We start from the raw sequence: 20,148 nt of genomic DNA, 5'->3' as shown, positions 1-20,148 counted from the left end.
CTGCCTATCCCAGGTCCTTGGTAAGGACTCGATAGGTAGACAAAAATGCCAAATCCAGTCTGAACATCTGGCTGACTGTGCAATGATCAATAATAATAATAATAATAATAATAATAATAATAATAATAATAATAATAATAATAATAATAATAATAATAATAATAATAATAATAATAATAATAATAATAATAATAATAATGAAGTTGGAAGGGACTTTCCCTCCATATAGATGCAGTTCCATTGAGGACCACACGCTGAGTACGGCCGGTCAGCCGCTATGAATCCATCTTGTGGTGATGCTGTCTAACCCACATTTTTCTATCTTATCAAGTAGTAGGTTGTGGTCTACTTTATCAAATGCCTTACTGAAGTCCAAGTAAATGATATCCACAGCATTCCTCTGGTCCACTAATTTTGTCACTTTGCATTAGCACTTCAAAAGAAAAGAGGAATAGCTCTATACATTAAAGAAACGATGAACCCTAAACAAATTTATGTGGATGAAGAGGGGAGAATATTAATGGTGGAAATAATGATGGATCAAAAACAGATACTGATGGTAGCAATATATGCACCAAATGATAAACAAGAACAATTTTACCAAAAATTACATAAAAAATATTAGAATTGAACTATCAAAATCTCTGTATAATGGGAGACTTTAATACAATAACAGAACTTTGGACTATAAAAGCGCTAAACAAGGGAGGAAAGGAGGAAATATATTACCTAAAGCGTTTTTTTAAATGACAGAAGAACTCTGTATCCAAGATATATGGAGAGAAAAAAAATCCAAAGAAATTACAATACACATTTTACTCAAATAGACATAAATCATGGTCTAGAATTGATATGATATGGACATCTTTGGAACTTAATACGATGATACAAGAAATTGAGATAGAAACTAATGTTTGGGCAGATCATGACCTAATAAAGATGACTTGGAGAGGAACCAAGAAAAAATTAAGATGGTCCTTGAACAAATCTATATTGAAAGAAAAAGAATTTATACAACTAGCGACAAAGGAAATTGATTTTTTTTCAAAATAAACAAGAAAGAAGAAACATCACTACAAAATGTGTGGGATACGGCTAAAGCATATTTCAGAGGGTTGGCTATAACCTATACCGCCAAAAAGAATAAAGAAAAACAACAACAACAGTTAAAGTTGAAGGAAGAATTCAGAAAGTTAGAATCAGAATTACAAATAGACCCACAAAAGAAAATACTTAAGAAACAAATGGGAGGAAAATAAAACACAAATTAAATCTAGCTGAGACGGAAATAATGGCTCAACAGATTAAAAGGGCTAAACAGAACTTTTTTGAAAATGCCAACAAACCGGGGAGATGGTTAGCACATAGATTGAAAAAAGAAAAAGAGAAAAAACTGATAAATAAACTGCAAGATTCAAAAGATGAATTACAGTTTCAAAATGATACAATTAAAAAAAATACCAAAGACTATTACGAGATACTTTACAATGCAGAGGAAATTTCAAAAGAAAAAAATACAGCAGTATTTTAAAAAAGCAGACTCACCAAAAATTTCAGAGAATATTCAAAATATATTAAATGGAAAAATATCAATGATGGAGATTATAGAGGCTATAAAAAGGCAAAAAAATGATAAGACTCCGGGTCCAGATGGATTACCTGCAGAGCTTTATAAATCATTACAAAATATACTAAGTCCTATATTGAAAGAACTGTGTAATGAAATACTTTTGGAGGCTAAAATACCAAATACATGGATTGAAGCCAATATTACCTTAATACCCAAAGAAGACTCTGATCTAATGCAAATAAAAAACTATAGACCAATATTGTTATTAAATGTAGATTATAAAATTGTCACCTCAATAATAGCAGAAAGACTAAAGAAATTTTTGACCAAGATTTTCCCAGGTATTGAGGTCAGGCTGATAGGTCTGTAATTTCCTGGATCCATTTTTTCCCCTTTTTTGAAGATGGGAACTGTTGCATCCATTTGGTTCCTTAACTCAGGTTTCGTTTCTCCTGAAAAGCCTGAAGCCTGCCTTAGGTTTCATTTCCTGACTTAAGTTTCATTTCTCCTGAAAAGCCTACCTCAAAGAATGAATACCTCCTAATTTCAAGTTTCCTGTTCTTTGTGTACTTCATATATGGCAATGAAGAGTCATCCCCCTATTGTCTTTTTGTACACCCCCCCTTTATGACGCTAATGTACCAATAAAAGAGAGGCACGGAGATCCTTCAGGGTCTCGGCTGCCATCTCACCTGAAGAAGCATGTTGTCCGTGTGTTTCCTAACCTGAAGCGAGGTCCGTTGGTTTCGGCTGACGTACGTCACCACCGTCCTGCAGGGAGTGGGACCCCGGGATTTCGCAATCCCACAGGGAACTACATCAGCTCTTTTCCAGTCCTCTGGTAGTTCCCCGGTGCTCCAGGATCTTTGAAATATATAGTTCAGTGGTTCTGAGATCACTTATGCCAGTTCCTTCAGAACCTTGGGGTGTAGTCCATCTGGTCCTGGTTATTTGAACTCATCTAGGGTGGATAGGTGCTCACTTACCATTTTCTTGCCTATCTTAACTTGTGTTTCTAATCTTTTTACGGTGCTGTTTTTGATAGGTTGGACTGTTTTTTCCCTTTGTGGAAATACGGATGCAAAAAACGAGTTGAGTAGTTCTGCTTTCTCCCTGTTGCTTGTCACCTTCTTGTCACTTTCTCCCACTAATGGACCAATCATTTCCTTCACTTTTTTCTTGTTTTTTACATGTGGAAAGAAGCTTTTTTTGTTATTTTTGACTTTTGTCTCAAGCCTTAGTTCATTTTGAGCCTTAGCTTTCCTCACTTAATCTTTGCAGGCTTGGGCTATTTGCTGATATTCTGCCTTAGTTATGTGCCCCTCTTTTCACTTTTTATACTTGTCCTTTTTGTCTTTCAATTTATCAGAGAGTTCTTTATGCAGCCATGCTGGTTTCTTTTGAGAGCGGTTATTTTTCTTCTTCGTTGGTATTATGCTAGACTGGGCTTTTAGAATCTCACTTTTCAAAATTTCCCAAGCTTCTTGAGTTGTTTTCCCCTTGAGCAGTGGTTCTCAACTTTTTTAATGCCGCGACCCCAACCGGTCATAAGTCGAGGACTAAACCGGTTGTAAGTCGAGGACTAAACCGGTCGTAAGTCGAGGACTAAACCGGTCGTAAGTCGAGGACTACCCAACCGGTCGTAAGTCGAGGACTTTCCCTGCTGGGAGCGCCGCACATGCGTGGTTCCGCCCCCTGCGCCGGCCGAGGCATAGCTGGCAAGCGGCAGAGACGGAGCAGGCCAACCACCAGCGGGTGCCTTACCTCCCAGCCCAAGGGAGGTAAGGCACCCGCTGGAAAAGGGGGAAAAATGGCGGACAAAAAAAATGGCGGACAAAAAAAATGGCGGACAGCCTTGCTTGGCGACCCCCGTGAAATGGTCGATCGACCCCAAATGGGGTCCCGACCCACAGGTTGAGAACCACTGCCCTTGAGGATTCTCATCCATGGAATCCTTCCCAAGCTCTCTCTAAGTTTGTTGAAATTAGCTCTCTTAAAGTCCAAGACTCTGGTTTGACTGTGTTCTATTGCTTGTGCTTGCATAATGTTGAATTCCAATATTGCATGGTCACTCCCCCCAAGGTTTCTGTGGCTTCAACACCTTCTATCATTTTGTCTCTGTTAGTGAGAATTAAGTCCAATATGGCTGATCCCCTAGTTCCCTTCTATACTTTTTGGGAGACAAAGTTGTCTGCTAGGTTTGTTAGGAATCTGTTTGATCTTCCACTTGGTGCAGAGTTTATCTCCCAGTTGATGTCAGGGTAATTAAAGTCCCCCATTATGAACCACATTGCTGGCTCATAGTCAAGTGATCGTCCACTAGGACTCCAAGGTCCCTCTCACAGTTACTGTTTTTGAACCAGGTGTCACCTAATCTGTACTTATATCTTTGATTTTTCCTGCCTAAATGTAAAACTTTGCTTTTCTCCACATTAAAATTCATGTTTTTGGATAGGACCCATTATTCAAGTTTGTCAAGATCTTTTTGGATCCTGAGCTTGTCTTCTGGGGTGTTGGCTATTCCTGACAGTTTAGTGTCATCTGCAAATTTGATGAGTTCCCCTTCAATTCCCTCATCTAAGTCATTTATGAAGATATTGAAGAATACTGGGCCTAAGACGGAGCCTTGTGGTACCCCACTGCTTACTTCTCTCCATGTGGATGTAGTACCATTGAGGACTACTCACTGAGTACTGTTTGTCACCCAGCTACAGATCCATCTGGTGGTGATGTTCTCTATCCCATCTTTTTCTAGCTTACTAAGCAGCAGGTTGTGGTCTACTTTGTCAAATGCCTTACTGAAATCTAAGTATACTATGTTCACACCGTTTCGCTGGTCTACTAATTTAGTCACTTTATCAAAGAATGAAATAAGATTGGTTTGGCATGATCTGTTTTTAACAAACCTGTGCTGGCTACTAGTTATAACTCTGTTTGCTTCTAGTTGTTTGCACATCTGTTTTTTGATTATCTTTTCCAGGATCTTCCCAGGTATTGATGTTAGACTGGTCTGTAGTTTCCTGGATCTGTTTTTTTCCCCTTTCTTGAAGATGGGAACCACATCAGCCCTTTTCCAATCCTCAGGTACTTCCCTGGTGCTCCAGGATTTTTGAAAGATATGGTGCAATGGTTCTGAGATAACATCTGCCAGCTCCTTCAGAACTCTGGGATGTAATCCATCAGGTCCCGGTGATTTATATTTGTCAAGATCAGATAGGTGTTCTCTAACCATTTTCTTGTTTATTGTAATTTGAATTCCTACTCTGTCTTTTACAGTTAGGTTTTTGGTATGTTGGTCTATAGTTTCTTTTTGTGTGAAGACTGATGCAAAGTATGAGTTAAGCAGCTCTGCTTTCTCCCTGCTGCCTGTTATTTCCTTGCCATCTTTTCTCTTTAGTGGACCTACAGTTTCCTTGACTTTTTTCTTGTTGTTAAAATGTTGGAAGAAACTTTTTTTATTATCCATGATTTCTGTTGCATGTCTTCGTTGATTCTGAGCCTTTGCTTTCCTGACTTCATCTTTGCATGTTCTGGCTGTCTGCTGATAATCAGCCTTAGTTATGTGTCCCTCTTCCCATTTTTTGTACTTGTCCTTTTTGTCTTTCAGTTTATCAGAGAAATCTTTATGCAGCCATGCTGGTTTCTTCTTGCCTTTCTTGTTTTTCTTTTTTAGTGGTATTGTGCTAGACTGGGCTTTTATGATAGCATTTTTCAGTGTTTCCCACACTTCTTGAGTTGTTTTCCCCTTTAGGATTTTCATCCATGGAATCTTTCCTATGCTCTTTCTGAGTTTGTTAAAATCAGCTCTTTTAAAGTTTAAGACACTGGTTGGGTTATTTTCTACTGCTTGTGTTTGCGTTATATTGAATTTCAGTATGACGTGGTCACTTTCGCCCAAGATTCTGGCAACTTCAACTCCCTCTATCACTTCTTCTCTATTAGTAAGAATTAGGTCCAGTATAGCTTTACTTCTAGTTCCCTCCTCTACCTTTTGGATGACAAAGTTGTCAGCTAGGTTGGTTAGGAATCTGTTTGATCTCCCGCTCACTGCAGAGTTTGTCTCCCAGTTGATATGTGGATAATTGAAGTCTCCCATTACTACTGTGGTATGCTTCCTACATACATTTGTTAGCTGGTTGGCAAAGAGTTCATCTAGTTCTTCTGATTGGTTGGGTGGCCTGTAATATACACCTATGGCAATGTTTTTTCCCTTTTATATTGACCCATACACATTCTGGAGCGGTTTTATCTTGGATCATGTGCATTTCTATAGATATGTAGTGTTCTCTTACATACAGTGCATCTCCCCTCCTCTTTTTGTAGATCTATTTCTTTTGAACAATTTGTATCCACCAGTCATGGGTTTCGTCCCACCAGGTTTCTGTAATGCCAACTATGTCATACCTGCCCTCATGTACTATTGCTTCTAGTTCACCCTGTTTGTTCCCCAAGCTTTGAGCATTTGTTTATAAGCATTTAAGACCTTTATGTGGGTATGTTTCCTGCATCTCCTGATTGTTGTTTGAGTTTTTCTTTTTTCTCATCACTCCCTAACTCATTGTTTGATTTGTTTTCTTGGGATTTATGACTGGTTTTGTGTTCTAGAGATTCTAAAGATTGGTCACCCTTCCCCTTTAATTTTAGTTTAAAGCCCTCCTGATGAGTTGGGCCAGTCTTTTCCGAGTACATTTTTCCCTGTTTTCGTGAGGTGCAGCCCATCCCTTGCCAAGAGTCCTTCGCATAGGAAATGCAGTCCATGGTCCAGGAAACCAAAGTTTTCTTGGTGACACCAACCCTTTAGCCAGTGGTTTATTTCTAGAATTCTTTTTCCCTCAATGGGTTTTGGCCTTTTGTTGGGAGTACTGATGAGAACACTACTTGTGCTCCTAGCTCCTTAACTTTATTGCCTAGTTGCTTATAATCTCTCAATATTGTACTCAGGTTCTTTGTTGTGTCATTGTGAATGTGAAGGAGGAGGAAAGGGTAGTAATCTGTGGGCCTAATTATTTTGGTTAGGTTCTCGGCCACATCTTTGATTTTTGCTCCAGGGAGACATCATACCTCCCTGGATTGTATGTCTGGTCTGCAGATGGCTGATTCTGTTCCTTTGAGGATATAATCTCCTATTACCAACACTCACCTTCCTTTTTTGGGGGGGTGCAGTCTGGGGTGCTTTTCTGCTTATCTCAGGTGTGTTTGTTGATGTGACTCTTTTAGGGATATTTGGTGTTGTTTCTTTGCTAGGTGTCTGCATGTTTTCTTTGAGGGGGAGGTTGTGGGTCTGCGTATTTCCATCTAAGGGGAGAAATCGATTGCTCAATTTTAATGGGGCTGCTTCTGGTTGGGTTAGATTGGGCAGTAGGGGTTTGTTAGATTATGCTGCTTCTTTCTTTGATTATTGTGTTTCCTTCTATGTGTGACATACCTCCATTTGTCTTCCTCCAAGGGTTTATCAGTAGGGTCAAATCCTCTGGGAGTTATTTGTTCATTATTTGGTTCGGTCTGGGTATAGCTTTCTTGTGTAGGTTGGAGTTTGGCTTCAGTTGCCTCTAAGTCCCTTACTTTTTCCTGTAGAGAAGGACGAGGGGGGACATTATTTATTTATTTATTAAATTTATATACCGCCCTATCTCTCTTGCGGGACTCAGGGCGGTGAACAGGCGATACTAAAAACCACGAATAAATAAATAATTTCTGTTTTAAAATCGAATTGAATAATAGGCCTGTTCTAAAAACACACCCATACAAAACCCCCCACTGAAACACAATCCAAACTACGCCAGGCCGGCCGCACGGAATAGATGGGCCTTCAGGGCTCGGCGAAAAAGGCGCANTCCAGAAGCGGTGAATGCTCCAACACTGGAAGTTTTTAAGAAGAGACTGGACAGCCATTTGTCTGAAATGGTATAGGGTTTCCTGCCTGAGCAGGGGGTTGGACTAGATGACCTTCAAGGTCCCTTCCAACTTTACTATTATTATTATTATTATTATTATTATTATTATTATTATTATTATTATTATTATTATTATTATAGTTCACATAGTTTACATCTAATGCATGTATAATTTGGGTGTTCTTTGGTCATAAGCATATACATGGAACATGTATTACATACCACAATAGTATCAGTCGCCTGTTCCATGAGTTTGTTGTTTGAAAAGCCCTCTTTTTGGTTGGTGGATGTGCTTTGCTGTTAGCCTTCTTTCTTCCTTCTCTGTTCTAGGTAATTATGCCTATTTTTTCCTATCCTTTTATCTGCCTGTTTGTGTTCGTTTTTCTACCTTGTTATTTATTTAACCTTCTTACTATGTTAGTTTTATTTATCCTTTTCTTCCCTCTTTCTTTAAAAAAGGTTTTGAGCTCCAATTCCTCCCTACCTTATTATTTAAGATTTGCCTTGTTAAGATTTGCCTCTTTATTAGTCCTATTCTTCCTTGATTTCTAATATTCCACTCTTGTCCTTATTATTTGCCTATTTATTTAGCTTTTATTTTCTGTCCTGTATTTATTTTTATTCTTTACTGGGGGTCTTCCCTCCCTTCCTATTGGGACCTCAAACTTAATTGTTGCCTTCACTTCCGTTGCTCACTGCACCGGCCTCTTGTTTTCTCTGCCAGCTTCCTTCTGTCTTTCGGTGGTCGTCTCTGCTCTGGTGAGGCTTCCGTTCAGCTTTCCAGTCAGTTCAGCTCCACTGTCTGGTCTCCTCCTCTCAGCCGGCCACTCAGCTTTAGAGATCAGAGCTCTCTGGCTCGAAGCGTCTCTGTTGCTGCTGCGTTTCTCCCCTCCTCAGATTTTGCCGCCACCAATTCCTCACAGCTGACCGATTGCTCCAGGCCTTTTGTCCTCTGCCAGACCAGGCTAGCAGGAGGCGGGGGAGGGGGCTGCTGATCTTGCTGGGGAGGGAACGCTGATCAAGTCCTCCACCTAGCGCAAGTCTCCACTGGGGAGGGCTGCGGGGATGGAAGGAGGCAGGGAGAGGGCTATGGTAGTCAGGCTGCCTTTAGTTTGCTGGGCCCTGGGTCGGGCTGCCTGGATGCCCCCTCGAGCTGGGTTGCCTAGATTGGGGTATGGGTCTAGGGTACAGGTTGGCAACCTGTGGCTCCAGAGCTGCATGTGGCTCTTTCAGCCTTCTCCTGCGGCTCCCAGCCTCCTCTGGCATTTGCAGAGAGAGAGAGAGAGACAGAGACAGAGAGAGGCACTTGCGCTTCCCCCCCCTCTCTCTCTCTGTGTAAAAAAAAGAGAGTGGCCTCACCCTATTTTCCGATGAGCTGACAAGCTTATTGGGCGGGGCTCCTGCCATGGCTGCATCTCTGCAGGAAGCAGGACGCAGGAAGCAGGAAGGGCAGGAGAGAGCCAGCCTGTTGGAGAACAGCTTGAAGCCAGCTTGCCAGGTGAGCAGAAGATCGGAGAAAGGGGGGAGAGAGAAAGAGAGAGAGAGAGGGAGAGAAAGAGAGAAAGAGAGGGAGAGAAAGAGAGAGAGGGGGAGGAAAGAGAGAGAGGGAGAAGAGAGAGAGGGAGGGAGAGAGAGAAAGAGAGAGGGGGGCAGATGAAAGAGAGAGAGAGAAAGAGAGGGAGAGGAAAGAGAGAGGGGGAGAAAGAGAGAAAGAGAGAGAGGGAGAGAGAGAGAAAAAGAGAGAGGGAGAGAGAGAGAGGGAGAGAGAAAAAGAGAGAGGGGGAAAGGAAAGAGAGAGAGAGAAAGAGAGGGAGAGAGAGAGGAAAGAGAGAGAGAGAAAGAGAGAGAGAGGAAAGAGAGAGAGAAAGAGAGAGAGGGAGAGGAAAGAGAGAAAGAGAGAGAGGGGGAGAGGAAAGAGAGAGAGAGAAAGAGAGAGAGAGAACTCATGCACAGCAGCCTCTATTTCTTTTTAATTAAACTCTTCAATCAAGCTCCCCCCCCCTTGCGTGCGCGCGCAAGTTTTGCAGCTCCCAGTGTTTTCTTTTCTCTGGGAAACGGGTCCAAGTGGCTCTTTGGGTGTTTAAGGTTGCAGACCCCTGGTCTAGGGTCTAGGCAATTGCTCAATATGCTGTGACCCACCAGTTCGCTGCTTCCAACAGTCTCCCTCCTTGTCTGCTATTCAGCTGCCAGTTCGCTGCTCTCAGTTGCCTTTTTTTCCAGCGTTGGGCTGCTTAGTTTTGCTCTGGAGCTGGATCTCTCGTTCTCTGTTGCCAGATGCCTCTGACTCCACGTGCAGCCATTCATTCGCTGCACTCCTGTTTGCTGGTGTTTTCCTCCTTGCCCCAATTTCTTCTTTTCCTTTATTCTTTCTATCTTCATCATCTAACTTTTGGCTTCTTTTTCCTCCCTTTTCCCCCTCTCCTAGTACCTTCGATGGCCACTTTATCCCTTCAAATTCCTTTCATCTTTCCCATCTCAGTATTTTGTAAAGGCAAAATAAAAATGATAACAAAGACAAGCAACACAATATATATCACAAATAAATATACTTTAAAAATAAAATAGATACATAGTCATCAAACTCACCTGGTTTGTGATGAATGTTATCCAGAGAGCCACATTTGGATGTCACATGGCTAAGATCCACTGGCTTGTAAACAAGTTGTACCTGTGAGAAGAAAATGAAAAAAAAGTATGGGACTGGAATTTCTTTTAATTTGAAAACAAAAACATTACCCAAGATATGCTGGAAAAGTGAGACAAAAAAAATGCTGGAACATGACAGGAGAAGAAATACAGTTGGAAGAATTATTTTAATAATTATTAATTATCACGCAAAGTATTAGTACCGCTTTATAAAACCCTAGTAAGACCACACCTGGAATACTGCAACCAATTTTGTTCACCATACTACAAAAAAGATGTTGAGACCTTGGAAAAAGTTCAGAGAAGAGCAACTAAAATGATCAAAGGCCTGGAGACTAAAACATATGAAGAACGGCTGCGGGACTTGGGTTTGGCTAGTCTAAAGAAAAGAAGAAACGGGTGACATGATAGCAGTATTCCAGTATTTGAGGGGCTGCCACAAAGAAGAGGGTGTCAAACTATTCTCCAAAGCACCAGAGGGCAAGACAAGAAACAATGGTTGGAAACTGACCAAAGAGAGAAGCAACCTGGAATTAAGGAGAAACTTCCTAACAGTGAGGACAATTAACCAGTGGAACAGCTTGCCTTCAGAAATCTTGGGTGCTCCATCACTGGAGGTTTTTAAGAAGAGACTAGACAGTCACTTGTCTGAAATAGTATAGGTTCTCCTGCTCGAGCAGGGGGCTGGACTAGAAGACCTCCAAGGTCCCTTCCAGCTCTATTCTATTCTATTTAACCAAATAAGACTGAATGAAAGCTTTATGCAAGAAACTGTGAAGCCAAAAGCATGTGTTATATCAAAGTTTCCCACAAGCATACACAGATTCACTGATTTTTTAAGAAGGTTCATTTAACGATTCATGGGAAAAGCAAACATACCTATAAAAATAGTTGATCCCATGTTTTCAAATAAATTATTCTAAAAGCTAATTATCTTGTTTTTAGAATAAACCTACAGTATACTTCTACTTTGCCTTGTTCTTAATATATTTTTTTCACATTCATATTCCATTTTAACACTAGGAACATTTAAAATTTTTAATTGCATAGGATTCCAAATGTTGCAGTCATTTATATACTATCCATATAGTAACAATATTTCAAAAATACTGAAATATTTTAAAAATAATTGTTAAGTACTCTTCTCTGAAGATTTCACTGTTCTTGCAAGATCACCCCTTATGTGGCATCCACACTGCATTTCCACAGCATGGAAAAACTATTATACCTCCAGAAGATGGAGATTGGAAACTGAGGGTTGTGAGGTGAAAGTAGAATCATAGAATCATAGGGCTGGAAGGGACCTGGGAGGTCTTCTAGTCCAACCCCCTGCCCAAGGCAGGAGTCCTTATAACATCTCGGACAAATGGTTGTCCAATCTTTTCTTGAAAACCTCCAGCAATGGAGCACCCACAACTCCAGGAGGCAAGCTGTCCCATTGGTTAACTGCTTTGACTGTCAGGAAATTTATCCTTAGTTCTAGGTTGGATCTCTTTTTATCTAGCTTCCACCCATTCTCCTTGTCATGCCCTCTGGTGCTTTGGAGAATAAGTCAACCCCCTCATCTCTGTGACTGCCCCTCAAGTACTGGAAGACATCTATCATGTCACCCCAATCCTTCTCTTTGTTAGACTAGACATGCCTAGTTTCCTTAACTGTTCATTGTACGGTTTAGTCTCCAGACCCCTTACCATCTTTGTTGCTGTTCTCTGCACTCTTTCTAGGGTCTCAGCTTCTTTTCTGTATTGTGGCAACCAGAGCTGGATGCAGTATTTATTATTTATTTATTAAATTTATTTGCCACCCATCTTGTATCGAAACACCTCTGTGTGGCTTACAGCATTAAAACATTGAAATCCTGAAAGATAAATACTTCTAAAACAATAAAAATGGAAATCACAATCAAAATAAAATTATAGTTAAAAGATGGGGAAGAAGGGAACAGGATGTGTGGGAAAGAGGTGGGATTGCCTCTTAACTCATCAACCGCCTATCTTACCTCAGGGTGTAATATGTTCCAAAGAGCAGGAGCCACGGCAGAGAAGGCTCTTCTCCTGGACCCCACCAGCCGGAATTCCTTGACTGGTTGGGGTGGGCCAGTCCTATTGGGTTGAGACTGTTCCTCAAGTAACCTGAACCTGGAATGAGCTCAGGGGGGCAGAACACACCACTGATAGTATACATCGGAGTTGTCTTCCTCTGTAACGGCCTGCCCTCTGGCTCCCATAGCACCCCATGCCCATCACCACTCTAATGCATTGTTCTGCCCCACATCCCCATGGTGATCATCACCCCCTCCCCAACCTCCCTCTGTCTAGAGCCAAGGGCTTTGCCATCCCCCTCTAGCCACTCTTGTGCACTTCCTCAGACATCCTGGGGTGGATAGGTGAAGGAGGGAGCCTGTATGGTGATATAGCTTAAGCTCTCAGCACCAGCTGGGCTCCCACGTCTCCACTCCTCCCCACCCCATATGCGATGTCCTTCCACCTCAGCTGGTCCCTCTCACTGACCAGCCAGGGGGAGGGTAGACTCATCCCAGCCCCTCCATACAACTCTCACTCTGGGTGGGGGAGCTGCATGCATCTGCCCTAACACATTACAGTAGCTTCTCCTAGGATGTCACCCTAGGATTGGGCACTCAAGCACTTAGTCCTCCTCCAGCATAGCCCCAGCTGTCATGACCATTGTCCCTTGCTGATCCCAAGTCTTTCTTAGGCCTTTTGTGCAGTATGGAGCAGTACTATCATTTCTTGTGATCTTGATGCTATCTTGATGCTATCCCTCTGTTGATGCAGCCTAGGACTGCATTGGCTTTTTTGGCAGCTGCAGCACACTGCTGGCTCATACTTAAGTGGTGGTCCACTAGGACCCTTAGATCCCTCTCACAGGCACTACTGTTGAGCCAGGTACTGCCTACAGGTTGTCCTTAACTTACAACCACATTTGACCCCAAAATTTCTGCTGCTGAGACAGTTGTGAAATTAGTTTTCTCCCATTTTACGGCTGTTCTTGCCACAGTTGTTAAGTGAAACACTGCAGTTATTAAGTAACATGGTTGTAAGTAAATCTGGCTATCTCATTGACTTTCCTTGTCAGAAGGTTGCAAAAGATGATCACATGACCCCGGGACACTGCAACCGTCATAAAATGAGTCAGTTGCCAAGCATCTGAATTTTGATCATGTGACAATGGAGATGCTGCAATGGTCATAAGTTTGAAAAATGGTCATAAGTCACTTTTTTCAGTGCCATTGTAACTTTGAATGGTCACTAAATGAACTGCTGTAAGTCAAGGACTACCTTTATTCTGGACCTGTGCATTTGGTTTTTCCTGCCTAAGTGCAGGACCTTACTTTTCTCACCACTGAACTGCATCTTGTTGGATAGGGCCCATTGCTCTAGTCTGCCAAGATCCTTCTGAATCTTGAGTCTATCTTCCAAAGTGTTAGCAAAAAAGTGGAGAGAGGGAAAGATGTTTAATCAAATAAACTATATCACAGAGAAAATATTTAAAAGCACAACAGAAATGCTAAATACCTTTTCTGATGTAAAACATGGTTTATGTCCACAAAACTGAAAGAACAGAAATAATGTGCATTGAAAAGGCTGAGGGAGTCTTACTTTTTTAAAAGATATTTTTAAAATGCAACCAGAACAATGTGGAATTATAATCACATTATAGTAAAGAGTCATTTATCCAGAAATAATATATGCACAAAAGGCACAAATATAGACAAAAATAGTTACTAGTGGTTATTAGGTTACAACAAATGACACTGCAGGAAGGCATACAACTGGAGAAAGGTACTGTATAAAATATAGTCCCAAAGGACCAAATCCATCTTTGCTATGCATTTTCCCACCACCTTTCTTCCTGTTCTGTTCAGTTTCCAGACACATCACACTGATGGACAGATGGTTAAGCAATGTCCTGACCCCTTTACATAACTTATTTCCAATATTTTGTTGGGTTGGAAATAATAAAAAAGGTATTTGTACTTTAGACCAGCATCATGCTATCAATCCATTTACCTATGATACAGGCTACACCAGAAATTCTCAGGCCGCTGACTAGCTCGATGAAAGTTTCACACTCTTGTATTGAGATGCATTTGAACATATTCATTCATATGCAAGAAATTCAATGAGATCTTAATGAATTATCTGTTAATAGAAGAGCCGTTGTGGTGCAGTGGTTAGAATGCAGTATTGCAGGCTAATTCTGCTGCCTGCCAACTGCCAGCAGTTTGGCAGTTCGATTATCACCGGCTCAAGGTTGACTCAGCATTCCATTGTTCTGAGGTCGGTAAAATGAGGACCCAGATTGTTGGGGGCAATATGCTGACTCTGTAAACCGCTTAGAGAGGGCTGTAAAGCACTGTGAAGCAGTATATAAGTCTAAGTGCTATTGCTAATATTGTTTTTTATATTGAACTCACTTCAAAAGTACTCTCTATGTCAGATCTACATAACATCACTCAAGCAGAAGCCATATGGTAAGAATATAACCTTCATTAAATCAGACAAAATCAACACGCGAACAGTTCATGCCCAACCTGTGCTTGGGCCTCTGTCCCTGGACTTGGGGGCCGGCTGCTGGCAGCCACCACTTCTCTGCTATCCTTGTAGCTCTCTTCTTCGGGAAGGTCTCTGCCCACCACATGCGGACAAGAGAGGCTTGCACCCCTGAAGACACATGTCTGCGTGCCCCGTTTCCCACTTGGCTGCTTCCACCTGCTGCTCACCCTTCTGCATCCAAGATCATGGGCAAAGCATGCTGCAGTGACATGCCCACCCATCCACACGTGTAGCGGGCACAGGCAAGCTCAGGCTTGGTTGTGGGGAGATGCTCACAAGATGTTTTGGCCTTGGAATGACTCCTCCAAGCTGCGCCCTCCCTGGCAAGGTAGGTTGCCTGACATGCAGACCCCTCCGGGTGCCTCTGCCTTCTTCTTGCAAGTGGGTTGGGGGGGCAAGACTGACAAGCACAGGGCAGGAGCAGCAGCAGCAGCTTCATCCCCCCCCCACCGCCCTCCTGCCCTGCTGACAGCAAAGTGACCTTGGCCACTCTGGCACCTTTTGTGCCCCTGGTATTGCTCCGAAAAGCTGGGATGGGGCGAGAGAAATGGATGGGCTAAGCTGTGACCACCCCTCAAAAGAAGGGCTAAGAGATGGCTACCCCCCGGAGCTCAGCTGCTGATTCCCTGTGTGGATCGCTGCTCCGTGGGGCTCTGAGGCTTCCTGCATGCAGCATGCTGATGGGGGGAGTGTACGAGAGTGATCTCTCTGTTGTGCCCCCTCCCCATCAGTCTCTTTTGGGTCCCCTTTCAGCTGCCACATTATGCCCTTACTTTTGGTCAGGAGAAAGCCAGCGGATCGCAAGCGGATGGCCACCCCCACTTTTGAGAGCCCCGCCTCGCAACAAAAATACTTGTAGTTTAATTGCAGAAAGAAATGAGGCATCTCTGCCTATAAATGTTTCCTCCCCCCCCAAGAAGAGAGCCACTGTTGTCTGAGGAAAGAAGGCAGATGCCTTTACTGTAATGCCCACCCCCCCATTCATGGTGCAGACTAGGCAGAATTTTGCAAAAGTGGCAAATATCTGTAGTTCGAGGTAGGATGAGGCTGGAGGTTTGTTCTCTGAGCTTGTTTATGAATGTTTCATTACCAGGCTAGGTAACATCTTCAGCGGAGTTTAGGGGATGTCAGTGTCGGTGCTCTTCTGCTTATATGGCTTTGTGTGGTCAGTAGGTCTTGTGATGGGGAGGTCATGTCAGGTGAGGGTGTTGTGATGGGTCTTGTGATGGGTCAGGTGTCTGTCATGTCAGGTGAGGGTCTTGTGATGGGTCTTGTGATAGGGAGGTCACGTCAAGTGAGGGTCGTTGGGAGGTGAAGTGCTGGTTGGAGGGGCTGTGTGGGTTGGTTGAGGGTTGCTGCCATTGCTGGTTGGCTGTGCAGTTGATTTGAATTCTGAGGGGGTTCATTGGCTGGTTGTAGGTCAATGTGTCTGTTGATGGAATTGCTTGTGGAATGCCAGGCTTTGATAAACTTGTGTGCATGGTGGGTGGTAGCGTGGTTGATGATTCTTGTATTGCTCCAATCAAATTGGTGCTGTTCGGTGTCAGTGTGGGTAGAGATTAGGGATTTGGGATTGTGGCGATTGACTGCCAGTGTCATGGTTCTGACAAGACGAATAAAGCAGAACTCCGAGGCTTGCAAATTCCTCAAAGAACATGTTTATTAGTTACAAAGTATTGGCACGTCAAAAGTGAAACCAAGTCCGGAGACATATGTAACAATTCCCCAATACTGTTCTGGATCGTATAGCTCTATGTAACCCTAACTAGAGAGCATGTATCAGTATGTTAGAATATCTGGCATTTATTGGGTTAAGTGCTGTTTCCTTAAGAGATGGATTATGGGAAATGTAGTTTAGTTAGTCAGTCATCCCATGTTAACAGGTCAATAGTAGGAGGAGCCTCTGAGCTCTTCTCAGGACATACTGGCTACGTGCCCAGTTTTGGAATGCCTTTGTTCATCCATCCTCATGTCTCCTAGCCACACGGCTTGGAGGTCCTATGCCAACATGTGATGCTTATGCAGAAGAAGAGGGGAAAATCCATTATCAAATTACCTGTGGAATGAACCAATATTGCTGAAATATACTTTTGGACGTATCTCTACATAACTGTAAGTTATTGTTTAGGATTCCCAGAATAAAGCGATATTTTTCTGTTTATTCCTCTGAGTTATCTATCTGTCCTGGATAGGACTAAGGATGTCTGTTCTGTCTGGAGCAGTATAGTAATTTGATAGGGTTAATTTTCCCCTAATCTCCTGCAACAAAGTAATTTAAGGCTTGTGAAAAAGCAAAGTCAGTATATCTGCCTGTCAGCCTGATGCATTGTGTTGCTAATTCGCCTTTAACTCTGTAAAGTCTGCACCGGTTTGCGTGATAAAGCTTGTCTGCCTGGAAGAGAGAAATCTTGTCATTAGCATGTGAATTTCTGCTAACAACTAGAAGTGAAGGACTGTTATATGTTTGTTCTAAGATGCCTTGGAATTTGCCTGCTAGCCGTTGCTACATGTAAAGTCTGCATTCTTAAACGACCGAAGCAGCCTAGAAGTTCCCCTTTTCTGGCCCAGCTGCCAAACAATAAATCAATAGGTTGCCGAAGCAACCATATGTTGCCATAGTAACCCAGCATTGATGAGAGGAGTGTTTGTTTGCTTGGAAGCAATCACAGAGATTACTGCCTATGTAGCTAAAACCAATGGAAAGATATCCTTGTTCAAATAGCTTGCTATCAGGAACGTTGCTTCCTTGAATTCTGTGGGCAGCTAATTTGCCAAAGGAGGCGTTATTCAGTTGCGAGAAACTTTTCTATTGCAAGACAACAGAGGCAGACAATCAACTCTCAACTAAATGCTGCTTTCTTTGTCTGAATACCCCTGGCCCCATGCCTTAGCAACCAGGCCAAATTCCTCATCACCAAGGAGAGCAATAAAGTAATTAACCTCCTCACACAGCCACAGCACTGGTGAAAGAAGTCTAAACTCCCCCCTCCCCTTGGAATTTCAACTATGTCAATGGAAAGACAGTGTTCAGAGGTTCCAATAGCATTGCAGCAGCATCCCCTGGTGGTCAATCTGCACATGACACCTTTCAAATTTTTCCTATGTTAGATTACAACTTAATAATTAATTCAGCACATAGCAGGCTTATACTGTACCATCCCAAGCTACCAACACCCCCTAGAGGGCACAGAGTGAACTTCACCTAATCACTCACTCAAGCTGATGACCAAGATGTTCCAGTTTGAGAGCAAATTAAGGAGAAGGACAGGCACCAATTATCCTTGTTTATTATTACTAGCTGATGACCAAGTGGTTCCAGCCTGCAACGTGACGACCAGGTGGGAGTTTGTAGGAGCGAGTGAAGCTCTGCATTCTCTCAGTGGCCAATAGCAGTAACGTGGTAATAAGAAAAATTTTGGCTGGCCTCTCTCCAGTGCCCCCTAGTGGTTAAAGGAGGAACTACACGCAAGCCTTTAATCACGCACAGAGAAACCCTCTAGTGGACAAAGGGTGAACCTCGAAGGAAGAGCACCCTGGGAGCTGACCCGCAGGAAGGGACCCCTAGTGGTGATCGGGTGAATTGCGCTGAAGTACCCACAAACACAGGAGAATGCACCCAGCGGTGCCCTTCACCCACAGACAGCACCTCTGAGGCTAATCTGCAAGTAGCGACCCCTAGTGGTCAAAGAGAGAAGTTCTTCAAATTTGCTTCAAAATAGCTAGAAAGTGTACTGAACCTATCCTAGCCATGGCAGAGTGTCCCACTGATCTAGCAGAAGGGGTTCAACCAACCAGCCTAGATGAGACACCCCAACCAGCCGGTCAAGAAGAAATGCTGCAAACAGCCAACCTTGACCTGTACACAGAGGCTGAAGCTCAAGCTTCAGTGAAGCCAAAGACATCTCAGGGTCACTATGACCTGAGGCAACAAAGAAAGCTTACATAAACAATGCACTCACATCTGATAGAAAGATGGGAGTCGAACTACAAGCGCCATGAAAGATACTGGGAGAAATTACACAAACTCTACCAAGAGTCTAAGGAAGAGCTCTCCCCCGAACACGTGCGCTTAGTGGAAGGAGTTAAGGGAGACGCTCTTACGCAATGGATAGACTCCGAACAGTACCTCGAAGACATTCAGGCACAATTAGGAGATCCAACTATCGATGGCAAGATGCGAAGCCTCAAGCTACTAAACAAGGAACGTAAGAAGCTTCTGGAGAGCCCACAATGCCTCCCAGAGCCCGAGCCTCGCACCAGAGACAGACCAGTCGAAAGGGCCGAGTCTGAAGTCTCCCGCCATTCACATGCACCATCCCAACGGTCGCATGCGGCTCCATCTCACGTGTCTGAAAAAGTATCTTCCTTTCGCCATATATCTAAGGCGCATTCCAGCGTGTCACAACAATCTCACGTTACAGGCGCCTCCCACCATTCGAAAGCATCTTCTCATCATAGCCGAGCATCCTGAATTTCACAAGCAGAGCAAGCAATCATTGATGCTGAAGCTGCCGAAGCAGTCTTTCAAGTGGTACAAGAGGAGCAGCTGAAGAAGAAGGAATTGGAGGCGATGGAAATTGAAGGAGCTCAAATGAAAGCTAAAAGAAAAGCTGAAGCAGCTAAAAGAAAAGCTGAAGCAGCTCAAAGAGCAGCTAAACGAAAGGCTGACGCAGACGCTAAAGCAGCTGAAGCAGCTCAAAGAGAAGCTGAAGCAGAGGCGGACGCAGAAGCTGAAGCAGATATAAGGAAGGCCAAAATGAAGACCGCTCAAGATGAACTTGAGCTCATACGAAGCCAACGAGATGTGGCAGACAAAGTGGCAAGAGCAAAAGGCCTTCAGAAAACACTCCAGCACACAATTTTCCTGCCCAATAGGGAACAACTGGAAAATGAAGATTGGCGTAGCCGTGTACAGGCCTACATGGACAACCAAAGCGCGTTCCAGCGTGAGCAGGTGAGAGCGCCACAGCCAGCCACAAGCCCCCCAAGATCGAGTAGACGAACAGAAGAATCTCAACAACCAGATGCGCCGGTCAGCCACAGAGTTGATGTCGCGACACCTAGGTCACGAGATCTTCCCACCGTCGCTGCCCCATTGAACCCACTGAACCATACCCTTGATGGCAACCAGATGGGTCCACCAGCAACGGCAATGGCTACACAGCGGGCAGTGCCACAAGATCTTCCCACCATTGCTGCCCCACGGAACCCACGGAACCATACCACTGATGGCAACCGAATGGGTCCACCTGCAGCGCCAACGGCCCTACAGCAGAACCAGCTGCCGCTCGGGGACAAGATTGAAAGAGCTTGAGCCAGAATAGAGTCCCTGCTGAGCCAACAGGAGGCAGCGTCCCAAGGAACCGCCCCCAGACCTGACCACAGAGGAGAACCTCAACCATCAGCCGTGCCAGCCTATCAGGGAGCCAGCCACGCACCACCCGAAAGATGAGAGACCCTC

The 20,148-nt window shown here is 43.5% G+C and overlaps 1 protein-coding gene across 1 annotated transcript in view; it reads right to left on the bottom strand.

Annotated features, from left to right (window-relative positions):
- LOC107297406 (microtubule-associated protein tau-like) overlaps window positions 1-18,824 on the bottom strand; it is a 109,304-nt gene extending 90,480 nt beyond the window's left edge. Inside the window, exons 1-3 of the mRNA XM_015826774.1 lie at window positions 18,814-18,824; window positions 15,655-15,680; window positions 10,051-10,134 (exon numbers count right to left, since the gene is read on the bottom strand). Coding sequence (XP_015682260.1) covers window positions 10,051-10,134; window positions 15,655-15,680; window positions 18,814-18,824 — 121 coding nt within the window. The remainder of the gene's footprint in view (window positions 1-10,050; window positions 10,135-15,654; window positions 15,681-18,813) is intronic.
- Window positions 18,825-20,148: the final 1,324 nt, after the last annotated feature.

The sequence above is a fragment of the Protobothrops mucrosquamatus genome, unplaced genomic scaffold, assembly GCF_001527695.2.
Source record: "Protobothrops mucrosquamatus isolate PMUCROS unplaced genomic scaffold, P.Mucros_1.0 scaffold3292, whole genome shotgun sequence".
Classification (NCBI taxonomy): domain Eukaryota; kingdom Metazoa; phylum Chordata; class Lepidosauria; order Squamata; family Viperidae; genus Protobothrops; species Protobothrops mucrosquamatus.
Note: the sequence above shows the minus strand (reverse complement) of the source record. Positions and strands in the feature narration are given on the sequence as shown.